Source organism: Sinohyriopsis cumingii, chromosome 1, assembly GCF_028554795.1.
Source record: "Sinohyriopsis cumingii isolate HCF-2022 chromosome 1, ASM2855479v2, whole genome shotgun sequence".
Classification (NCBI taxonomy): Eukaryota; Metazoa; Mollusca; class Bivalvia; order Unionida; family Unionidae; genus Sinohyriopsis; species Sinohyriopsis cumingii.
The window spans coordinates 29,977,815-29,990,321 of NC_142961.1; the positions used below are offsets into that span (position 1 = coordinate 29,977,815).

At 35.7% G+C, this 12,507-nt stretch overlaps 1 protein-coding gene across 3 annotated transcripts in view; it reads right to left on the reverse strand.

Moving 5' to 3' along the window:
• Positions 1–12,507, reverse strand: part of LOC149806619 (lethal(3)malignant brain tumor-like protein 3) — an 85,684-nt gene that overhangs the window by 48,045 nt on the left and 25,132 nt on the right. For 2 of the 3 annotated variants that reach the window (XM_089955668.1, XM_089955677.1), the window contains exons 5-7: positions 7,298–8,998; positions 6,696–6,885; positions 2,807–2,951 (exon numbers count right to left, since the gene is read on the reverse strand). In XM_089955668.1, coding sequence (XP_089811794.1) covers positions 2,807–2,951; positions 6,696–6,885; positions 7,298–8,998 — 2,036 coding nt within the window. The remainder of the gene's footprint in view (positions 1–2,806; positions 2,952–6,695; positions 6,886–7,297; positions 8,999–12,507) is intronic. The other variant, XM_089955685.1, reaches the window with a different exon arrangement.

Sequence of the window (12,507 nt, forward strand, 5' to 3'; positions counted from 1 at the left end):
TTACATTTGTATTTAATTGATATGTGAAGCATATTCAGTTTTTAATGTCGTATCGTGAAATGATGCCTTTACTACTACGCAGATTTGAAATGCTGTGAACTTTTGAATTACAAGTTGCTATTAGGGGTTTAATTTAGTAGCATATATCTATAGATTTTAATTCCGTACCTGTTATTATGACCAGTTTGGTTTTATTGTAGCTGTCTGTATGTATGTCTATACATATATCTGTGTGCATGGTGGATCCATGAAGGGTGGGTGTGACCAGTACAAGTGTGGGCCAACCCAATTCAGGAGAACTGTGTGCTGTCTGTATGTGTGTGTGGGTATATCAGGCTGTCTGTATGGCCGTCTGTGTGTCTATATGGACATGGAAGATGATGTAACCATCAAGGCCATACAAACACAAAACCACTAATCTGTAAACTTGTGCGCATGGTGGATCTATGAATGGTGTGTCTGCGGTAATACAAGTGTGGGCCAACCCAAGAGTTCGGGAGAACTGTGTGGTTTGTCAGTGGACACATTTGCAAGTTTTTACAAATATTTATGAATCATATGGCTGTACAAATGACCAAGTCATATGTTTGTTTCAAATGAGTACAACTGAGTCATTTTGATTACATGAGATTATCTGAATCTTATTTTCCTTTGAGGAGATTATTTGAATCTCACTTTCATAACATGACATTAAATGAGATTATTTGAATCTTATTTTCATTCCATGCGATTATTTGAATCTCACTTTCATAACATGACATTAAATGAGATTATCTGAATCTTATTTTCATTCCATGAGATTATTTGAATCTCACTTTCATAACATGACATTACATGAGATTATTTGAATCTCACTTTCATAACATGACATTACATGAGATTATTTGAATCTTATTTTCATTCCATGAAATTATATGAATCTTACCATCATACATTTGAGTATATGAATAATTTTTTTCGTTTTCCTATTTGTGACTGTTTGGATAGAGTAACTGAATTAGACTATGTTTAGAGTGTAAAAGAATCACTTATTTGTAGAGTATATATATTTTTATTAATTCATTTAATAAATTTCGATAAATGAAAGTTCACATTGTGTTGTGTTGTCATTTTATCCAAGCATCCATTCAGGTATATCCTGTTACAATGAGCCCTGGAAGAATGTCAAATGGATGACTGGGTCTTGTGTCACAAACTGACGTGTATAAAACTCACTTGACAGTCTTACTACATGCTTTGTTGTCTTATTGGTTTTCTGCTCATTTTCTCTGATCCAAATTTCATTATTTTCTTCTGAATCTTAAATCAGTTTCAAAAAATTAAATCCATGTTTCAACACTTGCAACATTTAAATGTCTGTGGTTACACTTTTCATATCAAGCCGGAAGATATTTGGCGATTTCAAGCCCAAGTTCATTTATGATGAGGTGTCAACAAAAGCAGGACCCATCTTGCATAGTCTGTTTTGAACTTCAACGACTCTTCAGTATGTCAAAAAAGTCTGATGAATAAAGCCTGTGATAATAGAAATAGTTTTCACTGTGTATCAAGCCACACCATTAGATGTTCCCTTCACAGCAGCCCCTTCCTGCTCATTAAATGCAGACAACGATCTTCCAAAACATGGATAGTCTTCCATGATTTGCAACCATTTAAAAAAAAAATTGAAACCACACTAAATATGCATGATATGACAGAGAATTGTGTTCATAAACGTAATCCAAGTTGGCCTTGATATCAGCTGGATAGTACACTAAATAGGCTTTGATATCAGCTGGATAATACCACAAGTTGGCCTTAATATCAGCTGGACAGTATGCTAAGATGGCCTTGATATCAGCTGGACAGTACGCTAAGATGGCCTTGATATCAGTTGGATATTACCCTAAGCTGGCCTTAATATCAGCTGGATAGTACGCTGAGTTGTCCTTGATATCAGCTGGATATTACCCTAAGCTGGCCTTAATATCAGCTGGATAGAACGCTAAGTTGTCCTTGATATCAGCTAGATATTACCCTAAGCTGGCCTTAATATCAGCTGGATACCATCCTAAGAGTGCTCAGATTTTACAGTATGTTCTTTGAAATGCAGCAGAATTGTTCTCTTTTTCTAATATTTTTATGTCACTGTCATTAACATATATTACATCCCACATATTTCTGCAGGTGTCTGTCATGCACTTGCAGCTGCATGTCACTGTAAAGGTTACTATGCTTACTGAGTGGCATTCAGTATTTACTGACAGGTTCAAAGAAACAAAAAGTTGTAACAAAATAGCAATTTTAAAAAGCCCTTGTAGAAATGTTCCTTGAATTCAGTTTTAAATGAACATTTAGCGTCAATTTCAGTGACTACAATGATGTTCACTTCCTGCCCCAAAAGACATGTAATGGATGAAAGGGAAATAACACAATTAGACAGTAGATGAAACCAGTACCTTTTACATGGATGCACTTTTGAGTATTGACACCATTATCAGAGCTTCAAAGAAAACAGTGGAATGTACATATTGCCTGATGCAAGTTTGAAAAAAATTTATGCATTAAATATTGATTTTACTTAATCAGTTTGTTTGTAACATTACCACAATTTTGTAATCAATGATTATAAACTGGTCAATTATGACCTTATCTGGGAAAAGTGAAAAGGTAGAAAGAAAATACAACATGCCAAGAGTACGAAGCAATGATTTTGCTTGCTGAATAACACTCTTTCAAGGTCATGGATAACTAAATTATTGGCTTCTTGGCACCCAACTCAACAAAAAGTTCCAAGTGTGTAAATAAGGGAATTTGTTAAACTCACTTGCTGGCAAATGCCCCCACACAGGACTGGCTACAGAAGCGCCCATTCTTGTAGAAGTCTGTTGCAAAGCCATACTCCCCGCAGTTCTCACACTGACTTATCTGATCCTCATTCTTCTCCTCCTCCTTGATCTGTGACTCATAATCTTATTAAAAAGTAGGTTTATTTAAACGGTGTTCACCATAAAAATAATTCAACTTGAATGGGAGCTGAGAGCAAAGTACTTTGCAGCCAAATGGAAATTTAGATCTTTTTTTACCATGTACTGTAATAAGTACTTTGTAGCCAAATGGAAAATCAGATATTTTTTCTAACCATGTACTGTAATAAGCACTTTACAGATAAATGGAAAATTAGATTTTGTTTAACATGTACTGAAATAAGTACTTTGTAGCAAAATGGAAAATCAAATCTTTATTAACATGTTCTGGAATACCTTTATTGTAGCCAAATGGAAAATTAGTTTTTGCTTTTTACCATGTACAGTAATAAGTACACTGTAGCCAAATTTAAAATTAGATGTTTTTTTGGCCATATACTGTAATAAGTACTTTGTAGCTAAATAGAAAATCAGATCCTTTTTTACCATGTACTGGAATAAGTACATTGTAGCCAAATGGAAAATTAGATATTGTTCTGGAATTAGTACATGTACTAGCATAATTGCTGATAAAACCTGTTCTAAAAAAACAACTAAATTTTAAAGAACATAAAACTTATAAATTCATGACTTCATATGATACTGAAATTAACTTAAACTTCTATATTTCACAACCTTAAGTAGATCTTGTGACTGACACTGTAAATTTGCATGTTTTACAATTTATTTTATATACAATCTTGCAGATCTTATGCCTCACAAATCTGTACATTTTTATAACTGATGTAGCCTTAAGTAGATCTTGTAACTGATGCTGTAAATTTATACACTTCACAACTGTTGCAACACAATGTGCATCTTACAAATAATGTTGTAAATACATAGCACAACCTTTGCAATGTAAAGTGGATCTTACAACAGATACTATGAATCCATAATATCACAACTGCTGTGACGTAATGCTGTAATAACTATCACAACTGTTGTGACGTAATGCTGTAATAACTATCACAACTGTTGTGACGTAATGCTGTAATAACTATCACAACTGTTGTGACATAATGCTGTAGTAACTATCACAACTGTTGTGACAATGCTGTAATAACTATCACAACTGTTGTGACATAATGCTGTAATAACTATCACAACTGTTGCGATGTAATGCTGTAGTAACTATCACAACTGTTGCAACATAAAGCGGATCTTACAACTGATACTATGAATCCATATGTATCACAACTGTTGTGACATAATGCTGTAGTAACTATCACAACTGTTGTGACAATGCTGTAATAACTATCACAACTGTTGTGACATAATGCTGTAATAACTATCACAACTGTTGCGATGTAATGCTGTAGTAACTATCACAACTGTTGCAACATAAAGCGGATCTTACAACTGATACTATGAATCCATATGTATCACAACTGTTGTGACATAATGCTGTAATAACTATCACAACTGTTGCAACATAATGTGGATGTTGCAAATACATACATATCACAACCATTGCAATGTAAAGTAGATCATACAACAGATACTATGAATCCATACATATCACAACTGTTGTTAAGTAATGCTGTAACTATCACAACTTTTGCAACATTAAGTGGATCTTACAACTTAAGATGTAAAAATGCATAGATATCACAAATGTTGCAACATAATGTGGATCTTACACATGCCGCAAATCCATACATTTCACAACTCTTTTAACAGAAAGAGGATCTAACAACTGATGCTGTAAGTCCATACGAATCACAACTGTTGAAATGTAAAGAGAAATTTTACAACTGATGCTGTCATAACTATCACAACTGATGCAGCATAATGTGGACCTTACAACTGATGCTGTCGTAACTATCACAACTGATGCAGCATAATGTGGACCTTACAACTGATGCTGTCGTAACTATCACAACTGATGCAGCATAATGTGGACCTTACAACTGATGCTGTAAATCCATATGTATCACAACTGGTGTGACCTTAAGCAGATTTTATGATGGACAAACCGATACATTCTTAAATATGATGTAAAGCAAGGTAGATCATACAAATGATATATCCATCTTTTTTCACATATTGATTAATTTATTATGTAAATATCAACAGACTATCAAGAATTACTTATGACGAAATCTAACAATGGTCCCACTATTGTTTGCAAGACCTGAACATCTTTAACATAGCAATATCTTTTTCAATGGCAAAAAATGAAAAATTAACAAGACTTAATGTCTGAAATATAAATAAGCTAACACCCTAATTTTGAATTCAGCTGTTAGTACCATTTCGTAAGTCTTTGGTATGACTCAGTCGGAGATCAAAATCACAACCTCCTGTATCCGAGGCAGGTGCTTTAACCACTAAGCCACCGGTGCGGTGTTTTGAAAGTTATTGATGGTCGAATAATATATTTTGAGATAGAGACTGAAATAATTGCTGCTGACATGAGGGAAAAAAGACAATATAAGTTAGACTTATGCAGGCTACATAATGGTATATCCAATGAAATATTAGTATCATATATCTCAGACAAAAGAAGACTGAATGAGACGGACCTTATTCGTTTCGTCCAGATACTAACAGACTAACAAAATATTGGACAGTTCGACTGAATGAGGGTGTTAGATCATATGTGATTTTCAACTAAGGTGGTCAAAAACAGGACAGAGAGAGAGAGAGAAGCAATTAATTTTTTTAATATACAAAAGTTGTTGTTGTTGTTCTAGGGTTTAATGCCATTTTTCAGCACAAGATAGGCTATACATGGCAGCCAGTGTAACTGGTGGAGGAAGAACCCTGAAAAACCCAGGGAAGAACCACCAACCCACGAGAAGCTACTGGCAGGCTTTCCCACATACCCACGCTATATATACAAAAGCTATAAGTAGCTGTATAGATACTCTATAATTCAGTCTATATTGTGGGATGTTGTCATCTTATGCTTCAAAATGCAGATCTGTTATGCAGTACAGTAAAATAATTCATGCCAGGCAACAGCTTGTAGTCCTGCTACTGGTATTATTTACAGGGTTAGAAGTGAAATTAAATGGGGGGGGGGTTTAGGGTTCTTGAGGTTTTAAAAATGCAGTTACAAGATTATTTCCATGGTGAGCACAACATTTATTAAAAATCTGACAAAGTATCAAACAAATGATACAATAAAACAACTGGATGTCTTTAATTTGCATGTTTCTCTATAGCTTAGCTAACTAATGACAAACTGTGCGCAAAAAAGTACTTTCTGTGGAGACAAGATAGAACTGTTCATAATATTTTTGAACATTTAGGCTTTTCTTTCTTTATTTAGGTTTCCTTTAGGCTTTTTTCTAGGTTTCTAAAGTCAATCTAGTTTTTTTTTTATAAAGTTTCTGAGGTTAAACCTGTATTTAAAGAGAAAAGGAGTTCCTGAGGTTGAGTGGCAATGTGAAATTATTAACTGGTCATACTTAATGAATTACGCATTACTTCTATTTGTATTTTAATTTACTTAGATTCTGCATAAAAAATTTATTTTTTAGTTACTTACATTCTGTATATAATGTGCAAACATTCAATAACTGAACATACTGATTTAGTGTGATCCTAATGAAACATTAGTGTTCTTATCCAGAGATATTTGCAACATTTATTTTGCACTGACATGTGACATACCTATACAATATGAAGAATCCCTAATTAACCATAAACACTTACGTTTTCCAGACCTAGGTCTTGTAGCTATGATAATCCTATCGCAAAGAGTATCTAAGATAGTCCTATCACAAAGAAACTAATTACCCTGAGAAGGGCCTGCCTCCTCTCCATCTTCTTTCACTTCTTCTGGTTCATCCTTGACCTTCACCTCAGCTGCAGAATCTGTAGGGGCCAGGGCAGGGGTGTTGTTGGACTCATTACTCGTGTCTAATACCTCAGTGCAGTTGAGGTTATCTGTCACCATCTCCATGATGCCAAACTCATTCATGCGGAACTAGAAGGAAATATCAGCACATGGGACAATTTAACCCTTCAAGTGTACAATTCTTTAACAGAGGCTGAAGTTCCTTTTTGGGAAGGGTGAAGAAATGATACTCTTCATTATCTCATGACTTGTGTTCCTAGGACACAAAAGAGTCGGAAGGAAATTGTCTTTTAGGCACAAATGATGGTGCAATAATACTGTTTAAACATCTTCAATCAAGTGTTTATATAACACATGGTGGATTACAAAACGAGATGGATTAAAAAATGAAGGCAAAGGAGAGTTCTCTAAAAGACTTACTTATCATCAAAGGAAATATGGCCTCATAATCATTTCAAGCTGAATCTGAAGCTGAATAAATAACAATAATAAAAATCAACAAAAGGATTGTCTTGGAATACAAGCAATTAGAGTTATCTACCTTTAAGTTACTTCCTTGCAGAGTACCAATTCCATTTTCCCAAATCATGGCACTGGCTGGGTCAAAGTCTGTTCCCTCACCAAAAGTGGTTGATGTATCCACTGGCTCCTCTTTGTTATTTGCCTTTTGTTCATCTTCTGGCTCCTTTTTCTCCTGACCTGGTTCCTCACAAGTCCCTTCAGTGGACTGATTCTCAGCTTTTGTTTCTTTCTCTTCGGAAGCACATGTAGAACTTGTCCCATTCTTAGTACTTTCAGAGCTTGAGTTGTCTGATAGCTCTGAATCTTTTTTAATACTAACATGCTCACCACTAGTCATGACTGGTTTCTCTGACTGTATTTCACAAGAAGCAGAAGCATCAGAGGACTGTTTACAAGTCTCAGTTTTTTCAGTTTCACAGTTTTCTGACACATCCTTATCTGCCACCTTGTCTGAATTCTGCATAGAAGAGGAGGCAATGAAAGACGCAGCTGACAATGGAGTAGGTTGAGATACTGCTGTTGCATCCAGACTCGATTCTTTCCCATGTGCTGTTTTGCTTTGGTCCAAGTTTGATATTTGTTTAAATGGTTGTAGATTTTTGTCTGGCTTCTTACTGGTGGATGTCAGTTGTCCAACCATGTTCCACTGTGGCTTTTTGGGGGCTGCAATTACTGCAGGGACAACACTCTCCTGCTGTTTGGGTCTGGAATCAGCTGAACCCTGCTGTGCCGGTGCCGGTGAACTGACAGCATCATGGACGTTAGCAAATGATGGTTCTGTCAAGGGTTTCACATTTGCTGAATTATTATAAACTGCAGGTTGAGTTGCTTCAGAATACTCAACTGCAGCAAATGTTAGTGTGTTTGAAGGCAGAGTTGTCATACTTTTTCCATCTGTTTTGCTGACTATCAGCTGGAAAGACGTGGGTGTCTTTGTACTGCTGATTGTAGATTGTGCTGATAGAGAATTTTTGCTGTCTGGTATTTGTGTCACTGCTGGAGGCCCACTCTCCACTTTGTTGACAACAATTTGAGCTACTGGAACAGTCTTAGCCTCTACCTTGTAAGACACAGGATGTGTTCCCATGGTTGTCTTACTGTCTATCTTTGTAAGGGACAGCTGATTTACTGGGACTGTTCTAGTGATCACTTGTGTTACTGGGGTATTTACATTCATCACCAATGCTTGAGTGGGTTGAGAAGCGAGGACAGCACCAGAATCAGGTGTACTAGTCTGAGAAACAGTGTCTGGTTTGGAGACAACCACTGGCTGAGAAAGTGTAACAGACTTGCTACTATCCACTTTTCCAACTGGTGCTTGTGCTAAAGCAACTATTTGCTGAGGAACTTGACCAGATTTAATGTCCACCTTGCTGACAGATGTGTTAGGAGATAATGTAGCCATCTGCAAAAGAGGAACAGTAAATTTCAGCTCTTGCACAACTGCCCCTGATTGATTATCAGGAGCTTTTGTTCCAGTCTGTTGAGACAAGGTCAGTTTTGATTGGCTGTTGACATTAGGAACTTTAGACTGATCTCCTGCCTTCAGTTTTGTTTCAGTATTTACAGGATTCTTGTTGGACTCTGACAGAGTTGGCGGTTTATTTACAATTGGAATAGATCTGTTAGTACCTTGTGGTGTAGGGAATTGTATGGTCATTGTGCCTCCCTCAGTAATTTTGTTGCTCTGTATCAGCTGTGCTTTTGGTAAGGCCTGAATCTGAACAAAAATAATAAATATTATAATTCTCCTCATTGAATATCTAGTATACTGTACTCACACCACCAACAAAACACACATATACAGAGAGGTAAATCTCAATCTCCAATATTATACAAGGGTTCCAAGGAAGATTATTTCTCTCAATCCTATGAGGTGAACATTTACTCATGTGAGAAAGCCACATGGGGTATGGATGCAACTTGTAACACTAAAGATGTACATGTTTCAAGTGGTTTAAATATTAAACATGACTCCCTTGAAGGGAATGATGCTCTACTGGCCTTAACAAATTTCCAGGAATTCAAGATAAGACTATTTTTTCCTTTTAACCGCAAATTTTTAAAACCATTTCTGTTATTCTTCAGCAATAACAATATTTTTCAAATTTGCTGCTGTGGTGGAAATAACGGATGTCAGTCTAGCACTTTTTCATTTAGGACCAACAAAACATTATAAGAAGAAACCTCATGTTGACATGGCTTTCCATTTTGGATAAGTAACAATAACAATATTTTCATGATGGCTGCCATTGTGGCCACATTCAATGTCAGATTGGAACCATTTCCATTTATGACCAACTAGACATCATAACAAGTTTCTTTGTGAAAGCACAATATTGATATGAACAGCTGTCTTGAAGTTGCAATAACAAGATTTTCAAGAAAACTGTGATGGCTATTGTAATACAACTGTAGTGGTTTTGAGTGGGTATGAACGACTTTGGCACTACAATACCAGTCAGTGACCTGCACTTTAGTCTGGTTCACAGAATACAACAAATGACACTATCTGCATGACCTGTAAAATTTAGGAAACTGGTAGCCAGTCTCATCTTTTTTTTTAAACAGTCTTTTCAGGCAGTCATGGTTACGCAGGATCAAATAAATATGGGAGGTATTTGACTGTTTTTGTGATATGGTCTTTTATAGCAGTGTTGTTTAGAACAGTTCATAACAGTAACAGAAACAGATATTTTGCTTAAAATAGTTCCTGGCCATGTTCTGCATATGGTTATGCCTGACAGTTCATGTATATAATAAAAAATCAATCCATGCATTATGACTGTGGTTGTGAATGACAGGTGGTCACTCAAAGCAGAGTTTGCTTAGGGCAGGTTTTACTGGACTACCATCCTATTAGGAGAAGAAGCAACAACACGATTTTTAAGATGACCACTGTGGTGCCCATATTGGGTAACAGATCAACACCATTTTTTCATTAAGGACCAACAATATTTTAAGAAATCTTTTGGTGAAAACCCTATGTTCATATGACCTTCTGTTCATGAGAAGTAGCACAAATGGAGCCAGGATTTTATCTAATTGGGGGAGCTCGCCCCTTGTCACAGAAATAAGGGGGAGTAGAACCAACAAAAAAAGGAGTGGGGGGGAAGGCTATAGTTCAATATTTACCTAACACTTTAATATCCATCTCTCTTTCTTCCTGTTCCCTTCACTATTGAAATCAAAATCCTTAAAACATGTTGCCTCTTGTTCAGGCATTAATCTGTTGTCTCAATCCGCATTTAATCTGTTCCTTACCCAAGTATGAATATTGTTCTGTGTTGAGAACTACCTTTCACAACCTGCTGTCTGAAGGGGTATATTCATAACTACCTTTCACAATCTGCTGTCTGAAGGGGTATATACAAAACTACCTTTCACAATCTGCTGTCTGAAGGGGTATATACAAAACTACCTTTCACAATCTGCTGTCTGAAGGGGTATATACATAACTACCTTTCACAATCTGCTGTCTGAAGGGGTATATACAAAACTACCTTTCACAATTTGCTTTCTGAAGGGGTATACACATAACTACCTTTCACAATTTGCTTTCTGAAGGGGTACATACATAAGTACCTTTTACAATCTGCTGTCTGAAGAGGTATATACATAACTAGCTTAGCCAACTTTTTATGGTTGTTATCTACAATTTTCCACAAATCACAGGTATTGTCTTTTGGATAATTCTGCTCCAAAATAAGATTTTTCACTAACATCGTTCCAAAGTTTCACTTTCTTGAATCAGTGCTTTACGGACTACTATGCCAGTTATCCTATCTGTTAAATAATGGTGAAATGGGATCTTAAGTTCACTGATTCCATAGTTTGCTTCTTCATACTGAGGTATTTTGATCAAATAAATATCTTTACTTTCTAATCCAATTTATAGATTCTTATTTATTAAATTTTTCTGAGCTCTTACACTATGGCTATCTGGTTTTGTGTCATAAGATCCCACAGGGTTAAACTGTGAAGAGAAAAGAATGAAAATTGTACTCTACTTTAAAATTGTCTGTATTTTATTTTGGTGTGTTGTTCTGATTTTTCTACACTTAATTTTGAAATACCACTGAAATGAGGTGTTCACCAGTGTACAGTTTGTTTCTGTTCATCCAACATGTACATCAGACTCATATTTAACACCATTCTCTGTTTCAAAATCAGTCACTAGTATCTCCATTAACACTTTCTCAGCTCCCATAATCTGATATACTTCCTAACTTTGAAAATAAATTGCCTTCTTCTCTATCATCAGCCAGTATTTCTTGAATGAAATCATTATCTAAAGATAAACCACTCTGGGAATCAGCCATTTTGGGTTCCCTATGTGGCCTGTATTATAAGCATTTATATATAAATTTCCTTGATGCAAGGATCAAACTATGATGAATACTTGTTCTGGGGCCAATGTGCAAATCAAATTTAGTTTAACCAATTATGTCAAGCTGAAGGACCCAAATATGTAAACAGTTATGAAAAAAGATACATTGCATCAAGCACTACAATAACTCCAACGGCATGACTTGTATTGTGAGAAGCACGTTAATGGCATATACTGCACAGAGTACAGCGTGACTTTAAAGTAATTTGTGGAATTCTTGTTGATAAATGGTCTCCAAGTGCAAGAATTCATACAAGTTTTGTGCAATTCACATGACTGCATACCCTTACATCATCTCTGGAGTAGTAATAACAAAGATTTTCAAGATAGCTGCAATAGTGGTCATGTTGGATAGTTGATCAGTATCATTTTAGTTTAGAAACTAACCAGACATTGTAAGAAATCTTTTAGTGTAAACCCCACATTGATACGATTATGCATTCAGAATTAGATTTTTTTTTTACAATGGTCACTGTGGCAGCTATATTAGCTATTTGAGTGGCAGTTTTGATTTAGAACCAACTAGATCATGAGATGAATGTTTGTGAAAAGTTCATGGCAAACTTCCAAGGAGTCTAGGAGTAGTAGCAATAAGAAACTTGTGACAAACAGATGACGGACAAGAGGCTGTCCCACAATATCTCTTTGTCTTTGAATTGTACAGTCACAAACAAATTTTTGAAGTTAATAAATAACACACCTCAGTTGCAACAAAGTCATCTTCATTTACTGTAGATAATATTTTATAAACAAAACTTTATGTCCTTTCCAATGGTACAAAACAGCACTTTCAAAAAATACTCTACAGTTCTATGTTTACATCCATGCCAAAATTCTAT